The 27,344-nt window shown below is 48.2% G+C and overlaps 1 protein-coding gene across 3 annotated transcripts in view; it reads left to right on the top strand.

Moving 5' to 3' along the window:
• Window positions 1–27,344, top strand: part of PPARA (peroxisome proliferator activated receptor alpha) — a 71,619-nt gene that overhangs the window by 26,211 nt on the left and 18,064 nt on the right. For all 3 annotated transcript variants that reach the window (XM_043440151.1, XM_043440152.1, XM_043440153.1), the window contains exons 3-6: window positions 16,620–16,869; window positions 23,813–23,973; window positions 25,374–25,512; window positions 26,420–26,622. In XM_043440151.1, the coding sequence (XP_043296086.1) occupies window positions 16,656–16,869; window positions 23,813–23,973; window positions 25,374–25,512; window positions 26,420–26,622 (717 nt within the window). In that variant the 5' untranslated portion in view covers window positions 16,620–16,655. The remainder of the gene's footprint in view (window positions 1–16,619; window positions 16,870–23,812; window positions 23,974–25,373; window positions 25,513–26,419; window positions 26,623–27,344) is intronic.

The following is a 27,344-nucleotide window of genomic DNA, read 5'->3' as shown; positions in this document are numbered from 1 at the left end:
CACGGATTCGATTCCCTGATCAGCAATCTAAGGTCCCACATGCTGTAGGGTAACTGAGCCTGTGTGCTTTGACTAATGAGCTCCTTGGAGCCTGCGGGCAGCAACTCAGACTCGACACAGAAAAATAATTACATTAAAAAAAAATAATACAAATTGAAAAAATTAATATGTACAGTTTATTGTATGCCAATTATACATCAGTAAAGCCGACACTAAAAAACAAACAAAAAATGATTTACTCATAATTGGCACTAAAACTGTAGGCTTGGCCCTGAAGTCATGGCATAAGACTCACATGGCCCAACGTAAAGACACTGGCAAAAATGACTCCACTGGCAAAGCTGAGTAGACAGTTCTCCACTTAATACGCAAACAGCGGCATGAGAACTGGGAATTCCATTAATGATCTATGTTTCACTTTGCCATGACTTTAAACCTCCAATGTCCACTTAATAAACAAATTGAAATGATGCTGTTTTTTTTTCTCAGCTCTAAACTTTACTAGACAGTCTAGTTAAGAATAACATTCCTACAACAGAGTGTCTGCTCTTAACATAGATTAAACTGGGAAGGAAAAACAGCTTGCGGGTAATTCAGAAACTAGACGATAAATCTCAAAAAATCATAGTAGTTGACCAGAAGGCTGTGAAACATGAGCCCTGGAAGATGTTACACCATACACTCTACCGAGGATAACAGTGTGGTGGGTTAGGAGCGGACACTGGAGGCTGGCTGGCAAGGATCAAACCCCAGCCCCACTCGTGCTGAGACCCTGGGCCCGGGACTGTAACCTCCCTGGACTGCAGTTACCTTACCTCTGAAGGAAGCATGTCCACACGACCTTCCTCATGGGGTTGTTGCAAGGATGGAACGAGTTAACGCACGCTTGGCACGTGATGAAGATTCAAGGACCATTAGCCTCCATCATCCACGGCAACAAAATCTCTAATTTAGGGCAGCACAGTGTCTGCATGGTGGCCGAAGATGATGTCAAGTTGATGCATCAGAGCCTATAAAACCACAGCAGATGAGACAGGAGCAACTTTCAACATTTTACCACAGGTTAGATGGCTAGAAGAGATGCTTGAGTTGAATTTTATAACTCCATTTAAAAAACACACTCCCCCATCATTGCCTGTGAGATGAGATAAGACCGGGTTATCAGGGGAGGGAGAGACCCCAGAGTCTCAGAGAGAGGCACAGTTACCACGCTAAAAGAATACACCGGAGCTTTCCTACCTTCCCACCTCATGGCCCGTTCACCTGGATGTTGAGTTACGATTGGGAGCCCCTTCCTTTCCCCACTGTAGATGTGCTGTCCTGCTGTCTTCTGCTTCCAGTGCTGCTGTTGAGAAATTCAAATGCATTCTGAAGCAGCAAGTCAAGTCGCCTATATATGAGCCTTCAAGTTGCACACTTTCCAAGATTTGGGCGTGCGTTGACGTGTCCAGTCGTGTCAGCTGGTTCAGGTATCTGGTGTACATGGTTGTGTGCGTGCGTCCTCTGCAAGTGGTTGTGCTTGTGAGTACCGTCGTACAGTGTCTCTATTTCAAGTCGCGGACGTCCAGAAGCAAGTGTGAAAGCGGCGGTGATGCAGCTGGTGCTGCTCTTCTGTTGTTGCTCTTCAGTTGCTCAGTCGTGTCCGCCTCTTTGCGACCCCGCGGACGGCAGCACGTCAGGCCTCCCTGTCCTTCACCATCTCCCAGAGCTTGCTCAAATTCGTGTCCATTGTGTCTGATGCCATCCAACCATCTCATCCTCTGTCATCCCCTTCTCTTCCCACCTTCAATCTTTCCCAGCATCAGGGGCTTTTCCAAGGAGTCAGCTCTTCGTATCAGGTGGCCAAAGTATTAGGGTTTCAGCTTCAGCATCAGTCCTTCCAATGAACACCCAGGACTGATCTCCTTTAGGATGGACTGGTTGGATCTCCTTGCAGTCCAAGGGATTCTCTAGAGTCTTCTCCAACACCACAGTTCAAAAGCATCAATTCTTTGGCCCTCAGTTTTCTTTATAGTCCAACTCTCACATCCATACATGACTACGGGAAAAACCATAGCTTTGACTAGACCGACCTTTGTCGGCAAAGTGATGCCTCTGCTTTTTAATATGCTGTCTAGGTTTGGCATAGCTTTCCTTCCAAGGAGCAAGCGTCTTTTAGTTTCATTACTGCAGTCACTACTGCACTTTTCAAGGTACTGTACTGTAAGGTTAAAAGTGTTTTCCTTACTTTTTGTATTTATTTGTGTTTAGGTGTTAGTTGTGTGAAAGTGTTACAAGCCTATTGCAGTGCAGTACTATATAGCCCAGGCTTCCCTAGGGACTCAGTGGTAAAGAGTCTGCCTGCCAGTGCAGGAGGTGTAAGAGACATGGGTTCAATCTCTGGTTTGGGAAGAGCTGATGGAGAAGGAAATGGCAACCCACTCCAGTATTTTTCCCTGGTAAAGTCTATGGACAGGAGCTTGGTAGGCTACAATCCATGGGGTCCAAAGAGTTGGACACAACTTCGAGACTAAAACGACCACTATATAGCCTGTTGTGCTAGTTGGGTATCTCGGCTAACTTTGTTGGACTTACAGATGTGCTGTGGGGATGGAGTTCATCCCTACGTAGAGGACTTACTGCATTTGACGCTTTGCATGGGGCACGTTTTCTCCCTCTGAAAGCTTGAAGGGTCTGCTGGCCTCTCTTGGTCCCAATGTGTTCCAGAATTTCCCCGTGCTCTGCCTTGATGTAGGTCTGCATTCACCCATTGTACTGGGGAACTGAGAACGCTCAGCCTACAGTTCTGAGAGCGGTTCTTGCGGATCGTTTCCTCCGCCCAGATCGTTTCTTCTGCCCCGACTCCCCACCTCCCTCCCTCTGGGACATCTTGCTTGGATGAGTCTCGCCCCTGGACTGCTCCTCCCACTCTCTCCTCTGTCTTCTCCCATTTCCATCTGCCTTTTCGCTTTGCTTTCTGGGAGATGATGGCCTTTATCCTCCTGCCCTCAGGGACTTGGTAAGTCAGCTCCAGAGTCACACAACTCCTGCGCGGCTGTGGCAGTTCTGGTTACTCCAGAACTTACACTTCCTACTCTCTGGGCTAAGATTAAAGCTTGAATTTAAAAAAAGAAGTCCTGCAATTATTGTGTATGAAGGCGTGTGTATGAAATCTAGGAAGACGGTACTGATGAACCTGTTCCCAGGGCAGCAATGGAAATGCAGACACGAACAGACTTGTGGACACAGTGGGGAAGGAGAGGGTGGGACGAGCTGAGAGAGTAGCGTGGAAACATATGCATTACGCTATGGAAACTAGACAGCCAGTGGGAATCTGCTCTAGATGCAGGGAGCTCAAACCGGTGCTCCGTGACAGCCTAGAACGGGGGAGGTTCAAGAGGGAGGGGACATGTGCGTACCTATGGCTGAGTCGTGTTGATGTTTGGCAGACACCAACACAATATTGTAAAGCAATTATCCTCCAATTAAACATAAATGAATTTTTTAAAAAGTAGTTTTGGGACTTCCCTGGTGGTTTAGTGGTTAAGACTCCACACTTCCACTCCTAGGGGACAGGTTTGGTCCCTGGTCAGGGAGCTAAGATTCCACAGGCTGAACGGCACCCTGAAAAAAAAAAATCACAAAAAATAAAAACAATAAAGAAATAAAAAAATTTTGAAGTTCTGCAAAGATAAGCTCCCGTTAGTTTTGAGTGTGCTAACTGGGTTTTTCTCCTGAAACTCTCTGTCTGCAGTACCCAGTGCCATCTCGTTTTCTGTTTTCCGGGGTGATTACTGGTGAGCGTGTTTTATCTTCCACCCCCCCCACAATTACTTGGAACTCAAGAGTGAGAACGCTGTCTTAGTCGGTGGTCTCCCCAATATGCCTATCACAGACGCTCACAGACCCATAAAGCTGAAGATAAACCATCCCTCGGTGACCGTAGAAATAAAATTGTAATATTGTGTGTCAGATGTCCAAATAGAACTGCTGAAGAGACAAAGTGGATTTTTTCCTGATCTCTTTATCCTTATGGAGGAGGATGAAGCCAGTGAAAACATTATATTACTATCCCCAATTTTGGCTTTTTTCCTACTGTTGTCTCATTCGCTGCAGAGCAGAACACACGGAGTGAGCACGCGTCATGGTCCAGTCAAGTCAGAGCAGCAGAAGGCAGGCCGCTCTGAACGCTGGACACACCGACTCGTTTTGTACCTTAGCGTGGTTTATGAAAACGTCCGGAAGTGGTGCTCACCTCCCAGAAAGTGGGACCATGTCCATGAAGTTGCTCCTCCGAGTGCGTTTACGGAAGGGCTGATGCTGAATTCCCAGGCGGTTCTGCGGGCCGAGCTGGCTCTGGGCATTCAGAGCATTACTGGCGGGGGCTTGTCTCTCCAGAAACTTCTAGTACTTCCCGCCTCTCCTAACGTTATCACTAGAGGGAGGGCCGCTTTACTCTGAGGTCCCTGTGTCTGACCCTCTGCTGCTCCGTGTCAGACCGGAAAAACGGGAGGACGCTCAGACCTTGCCCGCTGCGGCCCGGTGTTGAATGCGATGCCTCTGACCTCATTCAGAGCCAAGTGAAGTGAAGTCAAGTCAAGTCGCTCAGTCGTGTCCCACTCTTTGTGACCCCATGGCAAGAATACTGGAGTGGGTTGCCATTTCCTTCTCTAGTGGATCTTCCAGACCCAGAGATCAAACCCAGATCTCCTGAATCGCAGGCAGACGCTTTAACCTCTGAGCCACCAGGGAAGCCCACAAAGGGGGAGCTGAAGGAGAGCGGTTTGGACCGGCCGCGTCTCTGCCATTTGCAGCGGCAGGCTCGGACCTCGAGGTGATCACATGAAGTCAAGCGAGTCAGACGAAGACTTGGATTGTGTGCTATCACGGACCTGTGGAAGCTAAAAAGTGATATCCGTGAATTTGCTAATGAATCAGAGACAGACTCACAGACATAGAAAACAGATTTATGGTTTCCCGAGGGGATGGTCCTGGGGAGGGATAAATTAGCAGGGATTAACAGGTATGTGGGCTTCCCAGGTGGCTCAGTAGGTAAAGAATTTGCCTGTGTATATGTATACACCATGGAATATTACTCAGCCATCAAAAAGAATTCATTTGAATCAGTTCTAATGAGATGGATGAAACTGGAGCCCATTATACATACTGAAGTAAGCCAGAAAGATAAAGACCAATACAGTATACTAACGCATATATATGGAATTTAGAAAGATGGTAACAATAACCCTATATGCAAAACAGAAAAAGAAACACAGATGTACAGAACAGACTTTTGGACTCTGTGGGAGAAGGTGAGGGTGGGATGTTCTGAGAGAACAGCATTGAAACAAGTATAGTATCAAGTGTGAAACAGATCACCAGCCCAGGTTGGATGCATGAGACAAGTGCTCAGGGCTGCTGCACTGGGAAGACCCAGAGGGATGGGATAGGGCGGAAGGTGGGAGGGGGGATCGGGATGGGGAACACATGCAAATCCATGGCTGATTCATGTCAATGTACGGCAAAAACCACTACAGTATTGTAAAGTAATTAATTAGCCTCCAACTAATAAAAATAAATGAAAAAAAAAAAAAAAGAATTTGCCTGCAATGCAGGAGACACCGACAGATGTGGACTCGATCCCTGGGTAGGGAAGATCCCCTGGAGGAGGAAATGGCAACCCACTCCAGTATTCTTGCCCGGAGAATTCCATGGACAGAGGAGCCTGGTGGGCTACAATCCACGGGGTCGCAAAGAGTCAGACATGATTGAAGTGACTGAGGACGCACGCACAACAGATATATGCTACTATGTATAAAAGAGATAAACAACAATGACCTACTGTATAGCATAGGAAACTATATATAGTATCTTGTAATAACCTGTAATAGAAAAGAATCTGAAAAGGAACATATATATGTATATTTGTGTACAACTGAACCACCCTGCTATACACTGAAACTAACACAACATTGTAAATTAACTATACTTTGATTTTTTTTAACGGTTTTTAAAAAAAAGAAAATAATGGGCACATCTGTTATCAAGTTTCTGAAATCATAAAGCCAAAATTAGCCTCCAGGATATACAACTACCGGAAGTAATTGTCTTTCTACTTGATTTCTCGTGGTTTAGAACAAACTTAGATTTCATTGAGTTGGCCCGGAGAAGTTAAAGATAAAGGGACTTTTCTCTTTCCCATAAAACCTTTGTGTAGGCTCTCAACACCGCAGGGCAGGAAGTGGAAATGCATTCACGGGCTGACGCCATCAGTCAGCCTTGAGTAATCTGCTTCCTACTGTCTCACTTTGTTTCAGCAACAGGAAGGCCTCATAGGTCTCCAGCATTTCTTCCCGGTACTTGTAGAATCTAATACAAATGCTGCCTCGTCTCCCCTTCCTCCTGGTGTTCAGCTCCGCACACCCGAGGGGTATTTTTCTCTGTATGTTTCTGTCAGCTTGCTCTTGCCTTTGTTGTTGTTCAGTCGCTCAGTCGTGTCCGACTCTTTGCGACCCCATGGACTGCAGCACGCCAGGCCTCCCTGTCCATCACCAGCTCCCAGAGCTTACTCAAACTCATGTCCATCGAGTTGGTGACGCCACCCAACCATCTCATCCTCTGTCGCCCCCTTCTCCTCCTGCCTTCAATCTTTCCCAGAATCAGGGTCACATCAGGTGGCCAAAGTATTGGAGCTTCAGCTTCAGCACCAGTCCTTCCAGTGACTATTCAAGGTTGACTTCCTTTAGGATTGACTGGTTTGATCTTTTTGCAGTTCAAGGGATTCTCAAGAGCCTTCTCCAGAACCACAGTTCAAAAGCATCAATTCTTCGACGCTCAGCCTTCTTTAAAGTCCACCCAGGCAGGAGGAAGGGTGTGATTAAGGGATAAAGGTGGGGGTGGGGCGGGGGGACCTGAGGAAGGAGGAGGGACAGTCACCACGGGCCCGTCGAGCCACCATGCTTGGGCCAACCAGCATGTGGATGTTAGTAACCCCATCACAGCTGTTGAGACTGCGTTTCAGGTATCTAAGGTCACCCAGAGGAGGATGGGGCTTCATCTGCCCGCCCGATGCTGCTGCTGCTAGGAGCTGTAGGAGGTGAACGCTGGTAACATCCTCAGAGCTTTCCGGAAGAGGAGGCATTGACAGAGCCTGAGCCTGTGTGTCCTGCAGACACCGCAGCCCACCCCTGAATTCACCACCTTCCCCCTCCACGACTCTCTCGGCTCTGGGAACCGGCTCTTCTCTTCACGTTCCCGGTTTCATGGTGGCTCCCAGTTACCTGAGCCGGAGAGGAGGTGTATCCCAGGCTCTGTCCCAGTTCGCTGCTCCATCCCTGCCCGCTGGCCATGTTAGGTCTTCGTCCTCTTCCCTCAGGCCTCCCCAGATCAGCCCTGGGGGCGTGTCCCCTCTTACGGGGGGCACTTAGCACATCCTCTGGAGGAGTCCTGGGGCTTCTCACTTTGCCTGCTTTCCTTTAACCCTGGATTCCACCTGCTGCCAGGACAAGCCCGATGCGGTTCCTCCCATGTCACCGTCCTGCCCGCATGCCTCTGTGGCTGCTTCCTGCTTGCAAGGTGGAGACCACAGGCTGAGTCCTGAGCCGTGAGCGGTGATGCACCCTGACTGCACTGCCGGCCTCTCCCCCTGGGGAAGGCCCCCACCCCCAACCCCAACCCTGCACCAATAAAGGGTCCCAGGTTCTCTGGGGTGCCCTCTTGGAGACCGGGCTCATTTCCCCACCGCTTGGATCTCAGCTCACCTCTGACTCGCTTTGACCTGCAGAAGTTGGCAGAAGTGATGCAGTATTTACGAGTGAGGTCGCCAAGCTCCCACACTCCCTCTTGGAAGACGAAGGCACCTGCAGGAGCCCGGGCTGGCCTCCTAGGATAGAGGCCACGTGGTCAGAAGGGCCCAGCCTGCACCCAGAGTCCGTCCCCAATGACCCCCCAACCATGGCGACCCGCTGACCAAGGAAGACCCAGCCAACCCAGCCCAAGTTCTGACCCGCAGAACTGTGAACAAACACAGTGGATGGAGTTCAAGCCGCTCAGCTGTGGGGCTGTTTGCGGTGCAGCCACGGGTCACGGGCCCAGCGCCCTCCGCGTGGATGACCCCAACCTTCTCAGCTACTCAGGGATGTTTCAGGTCATCTCTGCACACGGGCTGTGCCCTTTCCTTAGAAACTCCTCCTCACCCTTTTTCTCCTGCTGCATTTCTTTCTGGCCACCTCTTAGGATTCAGCACGGACATCCCCTCCTTGGTGGAGGCTCCCTGGCCCTCAGGGTGTCCCCAGATGGCCCTCGTCACACTGCCTCTGCCGTCACTCATTTATTTCTCTCTCTTCATGTCCAGGCCGCACAAGGCATGTACCTCTCTGAGCCTCTGGTCCCCGATGTCAGTGGGACCAGGGCTGCCTCCCCTGCCCCAGTGTGGACCCATAGTAACTGTTACCCATAGCACTGCAGTAACTGTTACGGAGGGCCTGGTTCCCAGGGTGCTCCTTGCACCCCCTCCCCGCCCTGTCTCAGCTCCCACACCCCTGCCCTGGAGCTGTGTGTGGGGAGCTGTGGGTCCCCCTCTAAGATGTCTCCAGGAGAAGCATGGTCGTCAGCTCAGGGGAACTCACATGGTCCACCAAGTTCACAAAACACGGCTCCCATCCCAGCGGTGAGCCCCAGCTTGACTCGCGTCCTGCCATCTGTGGGATGTCCCTACCAACACCCATTAGGCCCTCCTTGCCTGGAGCGTCACCATTCAGCTTTGTGACCATCCAGGCCCTTGGTTCTCTGCTGCTTGTCTGTCGTCTGAGTGGTGAAGTTCAGTGTCCTCCCCACTACCCACGTTTCCATCTTCATTGGGACAAAGTGTTCGTATCATAAATGTGAGTTTCATTTCTGTGGACTTTCGCTCACAACTTTTAAAATTTATTTTTTAATTGAAGTCGAGTTGATTTTCAATGTTGTGTTCATTTCTGCTGCAAAGTGATTCCATTATATGTATATATGTATACACATATGGTGATGGTTTAGTTGCTCAGTCATGTCCGACTCTGCGACCCCATGGACTATAGCCTGCCAGGGTCCTCTGTCCATGGGATTTCCCAGGCAAAAATACTGAAGTAGGTTGCCATTTCCTTCTCCAGGGGATCTTCCCAACCCAGGAATCAAACCTGGCTCTCCTGCGTTGCAGGCAGATTCTTTACTGACTGAGCTATATAGTAGCCATATATATATATATATATGTATATATATATATATATATATATTCTTTTTCATGTTCTTTGCCATTATGGCTTGTCACAGGGTATTGAATATAGTTCCTTTACTATGCAGTAAGACCTTGTTGTCCATCCGTTCTATGTGTAATAGTTTTGATCTGCTAACCTCAGACTCCCAGACCATTGCTCTCCAGCTCCCCACCCCCTTGGCAACCAGAAATCTGTTCTGTCTGTGAGTCTGCTTCTGTCTCCCAAATAGGTTCCATTGTGTCGTATTTTAGACCCCACATGTAAGCAATATCATACGGTATTTGTCTCTCTCTCTCTGACCTACTTCACTTAGTATGATAAGCTCCAAGGCCCTCCGTGCTGCTGCCGTTGGCTTTATTCTTCTTTATGGCTGAGTAGTATTCATGTGTATATCTTTACCACTTCTCTTTACCCATTCATCTGTCCATGGACAGTTAGGGTGTGTCCATGTCTCTGCTGTAAATTGTGCTGCTGTGAACACGGGGATGCATGTATCTTTTTGCGTTATAGTTTTGTCTGGATATCCATCCAGGAGTGGGATTGCTGGATCACATGGCAACTCTATTTTTGGTTTTTTGAGGGACTCCATACTGTTTTTCCCTGGTGGCTCAGAGGTTAAAGTCTCTGAGTTGCAGTCAGAGACTGCAATGTCTCCTGCAATTCAGGAGACCTGGGTTCGATTCCTGGGTTGGGAAGATCCCCTGGAGAAGGAAATGGCAACCCACTCCAGTATTCTTGCCTGGAGAATCCCGTGGACAGAGGAGCCTGGCGGGCTCCAGTCCACGGGGTCCCAAAGAGTCGGACACGATGGAGCGACTTCACTTCGCTTCACTTCACTTCATGCTGTTTTCCATAGTGGCTGCAGCCATTGACTTTGGTTCCTGTGCCAAGCTTCTCACTCAAATTCCATTGCAGCTGACACCAACGCGTGTCCAAAGTTGCCACTTTCCTGCAATTATTTTGGTATCACCATCCACAAAAGTAAGATTATATTGAAGAAAGTTAACTCCATTTTCAGAAATATGGGAAGGAGTTGGGTTTGAAGTGCTGGAACACCTACATGATAGAGTGTGACCTTTGTATAAAACTGGAGGGAGATTTCTTGGAAATGATCGGAAACATTCTCTTTGCACCTTTAAAGACAGAGATATAGAGGCTCACAACTGCCCTTTTGTCTCCCGTTTCTGCCTGCCAGACTCTTGATTACAAAATTTCACGCCTTAGGCATTGTTGGGAAAGATCTAGAAAGCTCTAGTCAAACCTATTGTGCAAACTACTCCTGGTATGTTTGATTTAATTCGTTAAAATACACAGTCCTTTGTTTTCTTCTTATTATACTGTGGTACTTTTCTGTTTTAAATGTGTTTCCTAGGCCTTTTCTACACTTACTTTGTTAATCATTATGCAGGCACTAATGATTAATCTATTTCAGTGAACTTCAGGTGCAAGGTAAAGGTGCAGAGGCCTTTTTAGCATTATTTTGTTTATTTTGAAATGTTGTTTCCAGTCCTAACCCAACAAGTTAAGCCAAAAGCCATCTCAATAGTTGTGTAATCTCCATAAAGTATACAGGAAAGTATAAAGAATCTGACAAGGTAGTAAATTAGAGTTGATGAAAAGTGGAAAAATTCTTTGTCTGAAAGCTGCTTGTCTGCTCCACAAATGGTACTCTTTTGACAAAAATTCCCTCTTTTACCCTTAACCACTGACTGAAGTCTAGCCAGACTTAACTGAGTGAAGACAGTGGTCAGCAGGTCGCTCAAAGGCGGCATCATCAGGCCTGAGAAGGGATCGTCTACAAAGGCTTTATGGTACGGTCAGAGCTGAACAGAGGGAGGTAAAGAGCAGCAAAGTAAAAGGCTGACGTTTGCTCAGCTATTTAGCCGGACCCTTTTGAGCCAAACACAGGTTCTGAGAGAGAACTCCAGCCTAATTCCACTTGCTCTTTTTCTTTAGTATCTGATGTCACAGCATAGAAATATGTTTAGATGGTGAACTTTTATTTAGTACTTTATTTCAGAGAACATTTACAAAAGGCCTTCTAGGTCCAAGAAACTCTGTTAATAATGTGTGTGGGGGTGTGGGGACTTCCCTGGTGGTCCAGGGGCTAAGACTCCACGCTTCCAATGCAGGGGGCCTGGGTTTGCTTCCTGGTCAGGGAACTAGATCCCGAATGCTACCACTAAGCCAAAGAATTTAATAAGCCAAATTAATTAATTAAATAAATGGATTCTTTAAAAAAAAAACTTTAAAAAGTAACGTGAGAGGGCAAAAATGGGTGAGACACAGCAACACCCTTGGGAGACAACAGCCAAGTGAGTCCCCGCTTCGTTATTCCAATCAGATAATGAGACTTCCCGACTCTCTTCAAAGCACTGGTTTGCAACCCAACGTTCTGCGCGTTCTCTGCCTGCTCCTTCCCCGGTAGAGTCAGACTGGTGCTCTGTCCACGCCTCCCTGAGGGGTCGGTGATGTGTGCCAGGCGGCTGCCCAGGCCGTGGGCACGGTCCCGTCCTCAGGATAAAGGTGCACCTGCCCGCCCACCTCCCCTGTGAAGCCTGCCTCTTCCTGCCACTAGGACTCTGTCGTTCACCATGTTCACCGTGACGCAACATGACTTGGCGGCTGAACGACAACAAACAATGGCGCTTAGATTTTTGTTTGTTTCGTCTCTCAGGCTTAGTTTAATGGTTATGATTCACTCTGTTCATTTCTCTCTTTTTTTTTTTTCATTTAATTTTGTTTTAAATCTTTTTTTCACTGCACTGCTCGGCATGTCGGGTTATATAATTGTTCCCTGACCAGGGATCAAACCCACACCCCCTGTGTTGGCAAGGCTGAGTCTTAACCACTGGACAATCAATATTTTGACAGATCAATGTTCTACTAAAAGTAGAACTTTAGCAGTTTACATTTGAGTTTCTCATATACAGGATACAGTTCTAACACTTAAGTTGGATGAGAAAGGGGAAAAAATGCGTTTAGAAGCCAGCAAGTCTCAGAATGGATTGTCCAGGAAGGGGGATGGAGTATGCATCCCCCACGTCTCTGTTGGAACTCGGCTTTATCACCTATCCTCAGCACCCGCCGCTCCTTCCCTGGCTTCTCCCTGCCCAGAAACCGAGGCCTGTTTGACTTCCATCCGCATCATCTCCTGATGTCTTGCCTCTCGGCTACACTGGGAGCTGCTGAGAGATCATTGGTGGTGTCTTTTTCTCCCTCCTGAAGCCCCGGAGGACCTAGGACCCCGGGGACAGGGCATGGTAATTGGCGCCTGTTGCCCATCTTGATGGACCAGGCGGCGGCCGTGTTCTGTGGGCTCCAGGGGCAGGGACTTGCCGTGACCTTCCTGATCCCAGAGGTGACAGTGATGTGGAGACAACATGTGCAGAGGCTACCAGGAACCGCCGGCCAGCGGGGTAGGCCGTGTGCCACGCGGCCTTGACTTTACCTTTGGAAACGTCCAAAGGGCAGTGTCCCTTATCTGCTCAGGCTGGAAGCAGGCAGGGCCAGTGTGTCCAGTGATGTGTGGCGGCCGGTCCTCTGGCCAGAGGTCATGGTGTTGCCTCACTTCCAGGGATCTCATTTCAGTTCAGTCAGTCGCTCAGTTGTGTCCGACTCTTTGCGACCCCATGGACTGCAGCACACCAGGCCTCCCTGTCCATCACCAACTCCTGGAGTTTACTCAAACTCATGTCCATTGAGTCGGTGATGCCATCCAACCATCTCATCCTCTGTCGTCCCCTTCTCCTCCTGCCTTCAATCTTTCTTTCCCAGCATCAGGGTCTTTTCCAATGAGTCAGTTCTTCATACTAAGTGGCCAAAGTATTGGAGTTTCAGCTTCAGCATCAGTCCTTCCAATGAACACCCAGGACTGATCTCCTTTAGGATGGACTGGTTGGATCTCCTTGCAGTCCAAGAGACTCTCAAGAGTCTTCTCCAACACCACAGTTCAAAAGCATACATTCTTCGGCACTCAGCTTTCCTTATAGTCCAACTCTCACATCCTTTAGCTCTTCATTAACAGAAACACTGATGTTTCTCTCCATAAATCTCAGGTACCCTTGGAAAGCAACTGAAAGGTAAAACGAAAAGATGGCAGAGCATTCCAACGCCCTGTTGGAACGCCAGGGAGACTGACATTGTTTGTAGTCGGAGTTGAGTTCCTCTGGGTCTGGGCGCGCCTGGTTGAAACATAGGATGTTTGCAGGAACACAAAGCTGCTTCCACGTGTGTTTTCCTTGCAACTCTGAGAATATGATGTCGCAGAGGAGGAGGTGGTCACGGCCCCATTGATAACATGGCCTGTGCCTGGCTGTCGTATATTTTTGAGGTTGAACTTTATGGTGGAGGTAGTAAGTTAATGACTGCACTTTGGAACCTTTTGTTCATGGTGGAAAATACCTTTTTTAAAAAAATCTATTTTAGATGTGGACCATTTTTAAAGTCTTTATTGAATTTGTAATATTGCTTCTCTTTTATATTTTGGTTTTTTGGCCACAAGACACGTGGGATTTTAGCTCCCCAACCAGGGATGGAATCTGCACCCCCCATATTGGAGGGTGAAGTCATAATCACTGGACCACCAGGGACCTCCCAGATAATATCTTAAGGAATCCCTTTATCTCACTTGCCACTTGAAGAAATTCAAATATGATGCAATATAAAATATAATAAAAAAAGTGCAGATTCACAGTCTGATTTACCCTAAAAGATGATAACATCTTCTTAATCTTATGGAAGTTTAATGATTCCCTTTTCTTTTCTGTTGTGGCATTATCGTTGACTATGATCATTCATTGTCAGAATCCTGGCATGAGATGTGAATCTCACAAAAGCATGTGGACTGGACCCATTTTTCATTTCTAAAGCAAGCAAACCATCCCTTCATCTTTGCACTTGAAGCTGCTGTTGACTTGCAGCTGGGCTGAGATGTGAAATGCTTTGACACAAGTATATTCCACGGGTCTGCTTTTGGCAGGGTCCTCTCCCTTGGTCCCAAGAGCCCAGCCGTCCATGGTCGTGGTGGCTCAGAGGGTAAAGCATCTGCCTGAAACACGGGAGACCCGGGTTCGATCCCTGGGTTGGGAAGATCCCCTGGAGAGGGAAATGGCAACCCGCTCCAGTGTTCTTGCCTGGGAAATCCCATGGACAGAGGACCCTGGTAAGCTACAGTCCGTGGGGTCACAAAGAGTTGGATACAACTGAGCAACTTCCCTTTCTTTCGTTTCTTTTCTTCCTCGGTCCCAAGAGCCCAGCCTTCCGAGGTCGTGGAGGGACCACAGCCCCTCGCCCCGCTGAGCCCCGGCCAGGACTGGCGGCACGCACCCCCGGGGTCCCATTCTCGATGTGCGCGTGGGCTTCCCTGAGACCATTTCAGAAGCTGAATGTTGCCTCATCAGCCTCGTTGGCGAGGAGGGACCGGGCCGGGCTGGGGGGTGAACTTGGAGGGGCCTTGGGAGGGCGGGGAGGGGAGGGCGGTTCAAGCAGGGGGCCGGGACTGGCACTGGGGGGTCTAGACGGGGCGATGACCCGTGCCGCTGGTCTTGGGGGCGTGGGGGCGGGTGACCAGGGCGAGGTGGGGAGGGTGTGTCACCAGGGCCCACGCTGTGCAGGAGGCCGGGCCCTGGTCTGAAGGTCGCAGGAAGTGGTTTCCGAGGTGTGGGCAGCAGCGTGAAGCCAGCCTGCACGGAAGGACCTGAGCTTTGACTTTGTACCCCCGGGGCGGGTCATGGGCTGTGGCCCTCGACAATGTTTGCTTCTCACCGTCTGGGAGGCCTGCAGTCCAAGATCGAAGTGTGGGCGGTTTTGGTTCTTCTCAAGGCCCCTCTGCTCGGGTCACAGGGCCGCTGTCCGCTGCGTCCTCACGGGCTGCCCCCCCCACCCCCCGTGTACACCCCCATGTCTCTTTCCACCAGCCAGATTGGATTAGGGCCCCCTCTGAAGACCTCATCTTAATGTAATCACCCCTTTCTCATGTCCAAATGCAACCTCACTCTAGGGCCCTAGGGCTTCCCAGGTGGCTCAGTGGCAGAGAACCCGCCTACCAGTGCAGGAGACAGAGGAGACGCGGGTTCGATCCCTGGGTGGGAAAGATCCCTGGAGGAGGGCATGGCTACCCACTCCAGTATTCTTGCCTGGAGAGTCCCATGGACAGAGGAGCCAGGTGGGCTACCATCCACTGGGTTGCAAAGAGTCAGACACGACTGAGCAGGCACGCACAGGCGTCAGGACTCCCACACCGGAATCTGGGGGGCACGCTGCAGCCTGAAAGTGCCCACGTAGAGAGCGTTCTTCTGTGTGTGAGTTGAAACAGCCTAGCACTCTCCGGGACTGACCTGTTTAGATTTTTGTAACACTAGATGTATTTGTCACTGTGTAGTCACTTTAGGAACACCTACCTGCATGACGCATCCCACGTGCACAGAGAACATATAATATTGTGCCCAGCGTGCCTGCCAGCTGCCTGCCCCTCCCGCTCCCCCCGGGACCCCAGCCAAGCCACACTGACCCGCTTGTGCCTGCAAGTACCCCCGCAGGCATCCATCCTGGGGGGCTTCACACTTGCCACTCCTTTCACTGGAACATTCTCCCCAAGGCGTCTGCACAGCTCTCTCCCTTGTTCCTGCATGGGTCTGCGCCCTTTTAAGCGAAGCCCCCCTGGCAGCCGTGCCCTCTCCCTCCCCCTCCCACATCCTTGCATGCCCATCAGACAGTCCAGGCGTGTCCCCACCAGAAGGGCTGCCCTGGGGCAGCGGGAACTAAGCTTGTGTCCGTCTTCCTGCCATTTCTGTCTTCCTCCGACACACAGAGGGCGCGCAGCAACGCAGAGGGATTCCTGGCCGGGTCAGCTCTAGTTCCTGAGACGAGGAACAGTTCCCTGGTGGTGCACTGGTGGCTCAGATGGTAGAGCGTCTGCCTGCAATGCGGGAGACCCGGGTTCAATCCCTGGGTCGGGAAGATCCCCTGGAGAAGGAAATGGCAACCCACTCCAGTGTTCTTGCCTGGAAAACCCCATGGACGGAGGAACCTGGTAGGCTACAGTCCGTGGGGTCGCAAAGAGTCGGACACGACTGAGCGACCTTGCTTTTCCTTGGTGGTGCAGTGGTTAGGATTCGGTTCTGTTACTGCCAAGGACCTGGGTTCAGTCCCTGGTCGGGGAATTGAGATCCTGCAAGCCGCTTGACCAAAATAAAAAATAAAAATAATAAAATTGTTCCTTTTCTTACTGAGCTTATCAAGAGTCAAGCGGAGGAAGGATGGCCGACAACGTTACTCTTTCGATTGTGAGTTCAGGTGTGTCTCCACTGGCCAGTGATGCTTCCACTCAAGGAAAGCCAGTGGTCCTCCGGGTCTTCAGTGTTTTCACCGATGGCTTCTCTCTCCTCCCAGGAGATCGGAGCTAGGCCGTGGGACCAGCTCCTCCCGATGGAGATGGTGGACACAGAGAGCCCCATCGGTCCCCTCTCCCCACTGGAGGCTGATGATCTGGAAAGCCCGCTCTCGGCAGACTTCCTACAAGAGATGGGAACCATTCAAGAGATTTCTCAGTCTATTGGGGAGGACAGTTCCGGAAGCTTCAGTTTTACAGAATACCAGTACTTAGGAAGTGGTCCAGGATCAGATGGCTCTGTTATTACAGGTAAGCGTACCACTTCCTGGAAAGCTTTACTCAGAAATGTTTTTCCGCAGAGAACAGTGTTCTCTTCACCTGGAGGAGAAGTCACGTCTTTCTGCCTTGAAATCTTCAGCCACGAGAGCGTGGCATGCAGCGCCACTGGGCTTTCGCAGCATCTCATGGTGTGTCCTCTTTATAAAAGCTGGACATAAGTCACATAATGCTTGAAATTCAGCTGGCATTTTTTTTTTAATGCTGTGAGTTTATGTTTCTTTAAAGCAGAGATTCCTATTGTAATAAAAATCACTCTCTTGTCTGGAAATGGATATGAACCATCTCCTTACTCTTTAGTAAACTTTCATGTTTAGGATGGAAAAACAACAAAGTCCTACTGCAGAGCATGGAAAACTGTATTAAATTTGTCATTGTTGTTCAGTCATTCAGTTGTGTCCGACTCTTGGCAACCCCGTGGACTGCACTACGCCTGGCTCCTCTGTCCTCCACTGTCTCCCGGAGTTTGCTCAAATCCACGTCCATTGAGTTGATGATGTCATCTAACTATCTCATTCTCTGCCACCCTCTTCTCCTTTCACCTTCAGTCTTTCCCAGGATCAGGGTCTTTTCCATATGGTAAACCGTAATGGAAAGGAATATTTTAAAAAAGAACGAATGTATGTATATGTGTACAACTGAATCGCTTTGCTGAATAGCGGAAATTAACACAAAGTGGCATATCAACTATGCTTCAATAAAAAAAATATTAAAACTGTAAAAAAAAAGGGATTTTAAGATGGTTATGGTAGAAAAAAACAAAGAACTACATCAGGCATCAGGCAAGGCAGATACAAAGCAGTAAAATGTGGGGTCTAGTCTGGTAACCTCGCTGGGAAAGAGGGGGCCACGGCACAGTCCATCTCTCTGGGCAACATGTAAGCCACCCCGGGGACTTCTCTGGCGACCCAGTGGCTAGGACTCCACGCCTCCACTGCAGGGGACATGGGTTCAGTCCCTGTGCAGAGCTAAGGCTCTTCAAGCTTTGCAGCATGGCCCCTCCCCAAAAAAGCCGGGCTGGGATAATGTGGTGTCAGCTGCACCCCTGATTTAAAGGAGGCTCCTTTGGGGAGGACTTGACCCCACGGTCCTTCTTGGCAGGAGTGGGTGTTGAGTTGGGACTGGAGGAGTCAGGATTGAACCGCCCAGGAGGTGTGTTTGCAGTTTACCTCTCTGATCGTGGATGAGCCCGGCTCTCTTGGGAGAACCGAGAAGTTTCTCCCGGCAGCGTCTGGTGGGACTTCTCTGTGTTCCCTCACCCCCACGACTCCCCTTGTGTCCAGGGCTTGCTCCCCCACCGTCTTCTCCCATGTCCCCACCCCGGGAAGATGTTCCCGAGACCATGCGCTGACCTTCGCTGACGGTGGGAGAGGGAGGCTGGCGGTGCTGGCAGCCGTGTTCACGGGTAAACCCGTGTCACGGAGAGCGCGGTTGAGCGTGCACAACCCAGCGAGCCTGCTTCACCTCACGCACAGGGGTCTGCACTGCGGTGGCGTTTGTGACGGGGTGTGCACCGTGGCAGAAAGGAAGAAAGGGGAGCTTACGGAAAGTGACCAGACACACTCGGCCACTGGCCGCTAAGGTGGTGGGTGTGTGCTCATCCATTTTTACTTCACTCCAGTTCTCCTTGTCATGGTTAATTAACCCTTTTGATCGTTTAGAATCATCTCGTAATCCGTAAAATCTGTATCTCCTTGCTAGATTTTTCACTGCTATTGTTACCACTTCATTTGAGAGAGAAAATGATTTCTTATTTGTAAATTCGGTTTTTCATCCTTGTCTCTAATGGTGATATTTCTAAGTTATGTAAACTGCAGATACAGGAGGGCCCTCTATAAAACGTGTTCACGGTAAACTGTACACCTAGGAGATTGGACGGGTGAGACTGCTCTGCCAGTCTGTATTTCCCGCCCTACCCACAATATTTCTTAGCCAGCTTTATTGACATAAAAACTTCACATATTCAAACAGTGCAATCAGATGCACACACACGCACATGCGGAGACTTGTGAAGCCGTCAGCACAATCAAACGGCAGCCCCGTCACCCCAAAGTTTACCTGTCCCCCCCACACCTCCCTCCCTCCCAAAGTAACCACAGGTCTGCTTTCCATCATCAGCCAGTTTGTGTTTCCTAGAATTTTATATAAATGGAATCATGCAGCATGCTCTCTTTTTAGTCTAACTCCTTTCACTCAGCCAAATTATCTTTAGATTCATCTGCATTGACAGCATGTATCAACAGTTCATCTTTTAAAATTCCCTGTCTGGGTTTACCGCAGTTTGTTTGTCCACGTTGTTGATAAACGTCTGGTTGTCTCCGGGTCTTGGCTGTTACAGATACAGCTGCTGGGAAGGTTCACGTCCACACCTCTGTGTGAACAGTGCTTCCTCTTCTCTTGGGTAAATAGGAGTGGAATGGATCCCGTTCTTCTGCTTCTTTGCATGTTTTTTTTACAGTTTATTTTTAGATACCATACATTGTGGATTTTGTTGGTGATGGATATTTTGTATTTACATAAATATTCTTAAATCCTGTTCTGGGAGGCAGTTAAGTTTTAACATGGAAAATGCTGATCCTTTCAGATCCTGTGGTTAAGCTTTGTTAGACGGGACCAGAGCAGTGCTGATCTAGAGGTAATTTGCCCCAGTTCTGAGGCAAAACCCTTTCGAGTGTTTTACCCAGGGTCCTAACAACTCTGAGATACTCCGCACTGTTCCCTCCAAGCATTTGAGGCTGCTCTTGGAGTATCTTTTCTTTACCTTCCTTTTTTTTTTTTTTGGCCACACTCCACAGCTTGCGAAATCTTAGTTTTCCCAACCAAAGATTGAACCTGAGCCCTTGGCAGTAAAAGCCTGGGGTCCTAACCACTGGACCACCAGGAAATTCCCTGGAGTATCTTTCCTCTTAGGCTCTCTCAGATGATGGAACAGACATGTATGTGTACATACAAACCCACATATGTACACATGTCTGTATTTCTATATACAGCTGTCTGTCTCTATGTTAAGGTAATATGAGTTCAAACAAATGTCTGCACCTCTAATCCACCACCTCATGGGTCACTCTAGCTTCTTCTTATCTGTGAGCTCACACTCCAACAGTATCCACCATCCATCTAACCAACCATCCATCCATCCATCCACCATCCAATTATCCATCCATCATCCATCCATCCATCTACTATCTGTCCACCTACCATCCACCCATCATCCATCCATCCATCTACTATCTGTCCATCTACCATCCACCCATAATCCATCCATCCACCATCATTAAGTGAACATTTAGTTTTTCATTTCCAGTGGAGTGCCTTCTACTTCTGCTTCACTGACGACGCCAAAGCCTTTGACTATGTGGATCACAACAAACTGTGGAAAATTCTTCAAGAGATGGGAATATCAGACCACCTTACCTTCCTCCTGAGAAACCTGCATGCAGATCAAGAAGCAACAGTTAGAACTGGACATGGAACAACAGATTGGTTCCAGATTGGTAAAGGAGTAGGTCAAGGCTGCTGTATATTGTCACCCTGCTTATTTAACTTATATGCAGAGTACATCATGTGAAATGCGGGCTGGATGAAGCACAAGCTGGAATCAAGATGGCTGGGAGAAATATCAATAATCTCAGATACGCAGATGATACCACCCTTACGGCAGAAAGCAAAGAGGAACTAAAGAACCTCTTGATGAAGGTGAAAGAGGAGAGTGAAAAAGCTGACTTAAAACTCAACATTCAAAAAACTAAGACCATAACATCTGGTCCCATTGCTTCATGGCAAATAGATGGGGAAACAGTGGAAACAGTGACAGACTATTTTCTTGGGCTCCAAAATCACTGCAGATGGTGACTGCAGCCATGAAATTGAAACATGCTTGCTCCTTGGAAGAAAAGCTCTGACAAAATTAGATAGTGTATTGAAAAGCAGAGACATTGCTTTGCCTACGTCAAAGTTATGTTTTTTTCCAAGAGTCATGTACGGATATGAGAGCTGGACAATAAAAAAGGCTGAGCACTGAAGAATCGATGCCTTCGAACTGTGGTGTTGGAGAAGACTCTTGAGAGTCCCTTGGGCTTCAAGGAGATCCAGCCAGTCCATCCTAAAGGAAATCAGTCCTGACTATTCATTGGAAGGACTGATGCTGAAGGTGAAGCTCCAATACTTTGGCCACCTGATGCGAAGAACTGACTGCTTGGAAAACACCCTGATGCTGGGAAAGATTGAAGGCGGGAGGAGAAGGGGACGACAGAGGATGACATGGTTGGATGGCATCACCGACTCGCTGGACATGAGTTTGAGCAAGCTCTGGTGAGGGACAGAGAAGCCTGTCGTGGTGCAGTCCATGGGGTCACAAAGAGTCGGACATGACAGAATGACAGAACAGCAAGTACAGTGACATCAGAATTGCTCACCCAGAGCCCTGTCGGAAACAACCCTATCAGTGAGGACAGTGACCAGGTGCGGTTCCCCTTTCCTCTGGACTCACAGACTCCATGCATTTCCAAGGTCATGCAGGCCAACATCTTCATCTAGGTTTCCTACAAATGTTCCCCACGTTTGTGATATAGTTAGGTTGTATAATTGCATTCTCTGTGCCATTCTGGGGCCCCTGGACCTCCTCAATTATTTTTGTTTATTTGCACACCTTGAAATTCACTCTGAACTGTCAAACTCTGTGGATTTTGACAAATTATGTTGTGTATTCACCATTACAATTTCACATGAATAGTTTCACCACCTCGAAAAAGCCACTGTGCTTCACCTATTCAACCCTGCCTCCCCCATCCCCACTCCAGCCGCTGATCTTTTTACCACCTATAGTTCTGCCTTTCTCCAAATGTCAGATATTAAGAACCACATATGTAGCCTTTTGGAACTGACTTTACCTATTGAGGGGCCTCTTGGCCTCTTAATTTTTGGCAATTAAGTGTAAAACTGCTAAAGCACTGTCCGCAATAGCCAAGGCATGGAAACCTCCTAAACGTCCATCGACAGAGGAATGGATAAGGAAGATGTGGTACATATGTACGTACAATGGAATATCACTCGGCCATTTAAAAAAAACCGAAGTAATTTTTTCATTTTTCTCAGCCATTTGGAGCAACATGGATGCAACTGGAGATTATCATACTAAGTAAGTCGTGAAGAGAGAGACCAATATCATATGACATCACCTATGTGTGGGATCTAAAACATGACAAGAAATGAGCATATTTACAAAACAGAGACACACAGACGTAGAGAGCAGACTTGTGGTTACCAAGGGAGAGGAGGGGGAGGGAGGGGAGGATTGGGAGTTGGAATTAGCAGATGCAAACTAAGCAAAGACGGGTGGATAAACGACGAGGTCCTACTGTGTAGCACAGGAACCACGTTCAATATCCTGTGATGAACCATGATGAAACAAACATGTGTATAACTGAGTCACTTTTCTGTACAGCAGTTATTAAACACAACATTGTAAATCAACTATACTTCAGTAAAATGTTTTAAAAGGAATAAAGCTGCTGAAAACATTCACATGTAGGTTTTTGTGTGGACACACGTTTTCAAATAACTTTTGTCAACATTATTATTGTCGTTCAGTTGCGAAGTCTGGTCCAACTCTTTGCGACCCCATGGACTGCAGCACACCAGGCCTCCCTGTCCATCACCAAGTCCCAGAGTTTACTCAAACTCATGTCCATTGAGTCAGTCCCCTTCTCTTGCCTTCTGTCTTTCCCAGCATCAAGGTCTTTTCCAAGGAGTCAGTTTTTTGCATCAGGTAGCCAATGTATTGGAGTTTCAGCTTCAGCATCAGTCCTTCCAATGAATATTCACGACTGATTTCCTTTAGGAAGGACTGGTTGGGTCTCCTTGATGTTCAAGGGGCTCTCAAGAGTCTCCTCCATCACCGTGTGTCAATATCTAGCAGTGTGATTCTTTAAGACTGTATTGCTTCATAAGAAGCTGCCAAATTGTCTTTCAAAGTGGCTGCACCAATCTGCTTCCCTAGAATGAGAGTGTCTTTTCCTCCACCTCCTCACCATCATTTGATGGTGTCAGTTTTTTTTATTTTAGCCATTCTAATAGCTGCACAGTGGTGTCTCGTTTTAATTCACAGGTTCCCAGTGACCGTTGATGGGAAGCATGTTTTCATGTTCTTGCTTGCTATCTGTGTGTCTTCTTCAGCCAGGTATCTACTCAGATCCTTTGCCTGTTTTTAATTGAGGTTTTTAGTTTCATTACTGCCAAGTTGTAAGACTCGTTCATGTATTTTGGGTGCAAGTCTATCACTGGGTATGTGTTTTGCAAATAGCTTCCCCCAGTCTGTGCCTTGTCTTTTCATTTTCTTAACAGTGTCTTCTGCAGAGCAGGAGTTTTTAATTTTAAGAAAACCCAACTTCTTTTTTTCTTGGGTTGTGCTTCTGGGTTACCCACATGGATTTTTATTGTCTTTCTGGTGCAATTTATTGAGTTAACAAGTACGAAACGGCTGGAAGGGAGGATGCAAAAAAAAGCAAGTCTGTGTGGGACACTTCAGTTTCTAGTAATGAAGAATAAAGCTGTTGTGAGCATTTGTGTGTATAGGCTGCTCATGAAGTGGCCTTTTCTATAGAGCCAAGATTTGGTCCATTTTGTTTTGATTTTTATGGAGTAAAGAGTATAGTTTTTTTTTTTTTTTTAGTTGGGGAGTCCCTGGCTGGGGGAGCTTCCAGATGTCCCCGCCCGGGTCGCTGTGGGAGGGCTGGGCCAGGACTGACACAGGAAGGGAGCCCTACCCACCCGCTGAAGCCTCCCCAGCGAAAGCCCAGGGCGGTGGAGTGGGGGAGCTGGGGGGGTGGGTAGGCGGGGATCAGAGCCTCAGAAAGCTGGCCTAGATGGTGGATGGTGAGAGCATGGAAGTTCATCAACCTCCCCCTTCTTTTCCTAGACACCCTGTCCCCGGCCTCGAGCCCCTCGTCCGTCTCCTGCCCCACGGTCCCTGGCAGCACTGAGGAGTCATCCAGTATCGCCCTGAACATCGAGTGTAGGATCTGTGGGGACAAAGCCTCCGGCTACCACTACGGCGTCCACGCGTGCGAGGGCTGCAAGGTACGGGGCCCTGGGTGCGGAGAAAAGTGGCCTTCAGGGACCACGTGTGCGTCCCTTTATTTTATACGCAAATGTTTGTTGTTAGTGAGAAAGATCTGCCAAAGGGCGTCCCTGGTGGCTCAGTGGTAGAGAATCCGCCCGCAATGCAGGAGCCGCAGGAGACGCGGGCTCAGTCCCTGGGTGGGGAAGGTCCCCGGAGAAGGAATACCCGCTCCAGTATTCTTGCCTGGAAAATGCCATGGACAAGAAGAGCCTGGCGGGCTACAGTCCACGGGGTGGCCCAGAGTCGGACACGACGGAAGTGGCTCGGTACAAGCACGTGAAAGCCGTCGATCAGAAACTGATCCCAGGAGCAGGCTCAATTTGCTCTGTGGAGAGCCTGTGGCGTATTGCTGGGCTGCTCCTTATACGTGATGAGGCAAGTGTGCTGTTTGAAAGAGAATGAGCCACGGCGAGGCTGCTGCCTTCACGGTGACGCGAGGTCAGAGAGCTTTGGCGCACATTCTCTCTCCATTGTCCTCAGAAGGCCGCAGAGGGCGGTGGTCCTCCCGAGAATCGGCCACGTCAGGACCCCACAGCGCATGCCGGCCCACGGCCAGACCCAGGGCCGAGCCCTCCGCAGCCGCTGCGGCTCGCCCTGCAGTGTGCCCTTGGGGCCAGGGGCCCGTCCACCTGAACCGCGGGCTCCACAGCGTGTATCTTGCTCCTTGCAAAGCTGTCTTTCCACTGGGCCATGATTTAGTCACCTTTGTTTACTTTGGGTTTTTTTAAAGTTGTTTCTCACTGGGTAAAGTTTAAGATGCTTTTATAAAGTAAGAAAGTTATTTACAACCAGCTGGCCTCCCTTTATTATATAATCTTTATCTTTTAGACAGTTTATGTTCTCCCACAAAAATGCTTAGAACATTTTCATCACCCATATGGACCTGTTCTCTGAGAAGAGAAAGTCACATTTGTAGAAATCTTAGCTGGGTGGAGTCACTCTTTGGGGGACTGTGTGTTTGCCTAGGTGAGGATGTATTGGTATTACTTTGAATTTTGCCTCATTTTCTTACTTTTCCTTTTCCATGTAATGAAATTTCAAATTTTCAACTTGCCTCAATTATATCAGACTTTTTTAAGAAAATTAAGAACTTTATTTATTTATTTGCCCGTGCTGTGCTGCGCGTGGGCTCTCGTTCCCCAGCCAGGGGTCAAACCTGTGCCCCCACTGGGAGCGCAGAGTCTCAACCACGGGGCCACCGGGGAAGTCCCGACATCGGACTTTTTAGATGAACCATTTCTCTACATTTAGTTCATCTTAAAAGAGACAATAAATGAACAACAAGAAGCGTGAATAAAGGAATGACATTGATTCATCAGTGGTCCCACTCTTTAACAAACTGTATGTTAATCCGCAGGGTTTCTTTAGGCGAACGATTCGGCTGAAGCTGGTGTATGACAAATGTGACCGTAGTTGCAAGATTCAGAAGAAGAATCGGAATAAGTGCCAATACTGTCGTTTCCACAAGTGCCTTTCGGTTGGGATGTCCCATAATGGTAGGTAAGGTTGTCTCTCAAACTTTACCCACCCATATGCCTCCGTCTGCCTCCCTCATGGGCTCGGAATGTGCTGCACTTTGATGAATGTGCTGCAGCATTTAATACTCAGGTCTTTTTGTAACACAAGAGCCTAAGAAAGTAAGTCTCAAAGAGCAGAGGTCCAGTAGAGCCCTTGGAATTATGGTTAAAAACTTCAAATGGTGAAACCTGCATATAAGATTTTGCAACCAACTGGAAATCACAGAGATAATGTTCATATCTTATATATGAAGTGTGTGCCATTTCAAACATTTTACCGTATTATAGGTTTAATTACATTCAATCATACTCTTATGTTAATATCTTTTTTTTGGCCATGTGGTATGTGGGATCCTTTTCCAACCAGGGATCAAACCCATGCTCCCTGCATTGGAAGTGTGGAGTCCTAACCACTGGACCACCAGGGAAGGCCCCCTACTCTTATTTTAAAACATGCCAACTACTACGTGAAAGTAAGTTTAAAATGATGTTCGTAAGAGTTGCATGTCTACCTTCTGAAGGAGAAAAAGGTAACAGTTAACTCCTTCTAAGCTCACTTTCATCTCCTTGATTGGAAGGGTCAATTATACACTTAATGACATGAAGTGACCTTGAGCCCGTCCTATTGGTGAAGTGAGTAATGGTGCTAATTTTTATTTTAACCTTTTGGTTTTAAAAGTCTGGGATATATGGAGTTTGAGTAGTACGTTCACCTCTCCGAGGGAGAAAGCTGAGTCGTGGAGAAGTGCGTTCTGACTTCCTGGTAACGTTCGGCCACAGTTTAACCCGTGGTGTGAACTTTCCCTGCAGCTGTTAGTCATCACTCCCCGTTATGTCCTTCATTTCTCTGTTTTCCATGATTCTGTATCTCCCCTCCGACCCCCAGCAATTCGGTTTGGACGAATGCCAAGATCTGAAAAAGCAAAATTGAAAGCAGAAATCCTCACCTGTGAACATGACCTAGAAGATTCCGAAACCGCAGATCTCAAGTCTCTGGCCAAGAGGATTTATGAGGCCTACTTGAAGAACTTCAACATGAACAAGGTCAAGGCCCGGGTCATCCTTGCCGGGAAGACCAACAACAATCCGGTGGGTGGCTCTGCTCTGCTTGTTACAGTCTGACGGCTCCCTGGGCCACCCGTCAGCACGCGTCATAGCAGAGGGTGGAGGAAGTATGTTCTGAATGTTGAGAAAATAATATTTATCCCCAAGGCAAATGACAGACAATGCAATGGAAACATTTTCGTTCAGAGACTATGAAACTCAGCCTGACAGCAATTCCTATCCATTTGATCCACCTCAAAGCTCCCAGCAACCAAGTTAGTATACTGACTGGTAATTAATGTGCCCAAAAACTCTGTTTAATAGTTTACCAGATTCTAGAGCTGTGTAAGTGATTTTTTTTTTAATCTCAGAAAATGAAACCATTCCCTTCTGACTCAAAATGTGCCCTTGTATCCTTGCTCCTAAAAAAATACTCTCTCCTCTCCCGTGTTCCCCCTTCCTACCCACCCCTCATCTGCTTTTTCTCCAGGGAGAAGCAAATGACAGCTCCAGGCTTAGAAGAGGTCCTCTTGTTTTCATTAACTTTATTTTTCCTGTCTTTTGGACGGTTCTGGACCTTCTTGGGAGCAACTAAGAATGTCCCTGGTGTACCTGGCCCCCACCCCACAGTGAGCCAAGCCTCTGTCTCCGTTACAGGACTGATCTCAGAGTGGCCTTCAAAGCAGGGCATGGCCCGAGGTTGGCAAATCAAGACGTTCTGCCTCTTCCCTATGAGCGTGGTGCAACAGGTTTAATTTGTACTAATG

The sequence above is a fragment of the Cervus canadensis genome, chromosome 21, assembly GCF_019320065.1.
Source record: "Cervus canadensis isolate Bull #8, Minnesota chromosome 21, ASM1932006v1, whole genome shotgun sequence".
Taxonomy (NCBI): domain Eukaryota; kingdom Metazoa; phylum Chordata; class Mammalia; order Artiodactyla; family Cervidae; genus Cervus; species Cervus canadensis.
This window is presented reverse-complemented; position numbering and strand designations above follow the sequence as displayed.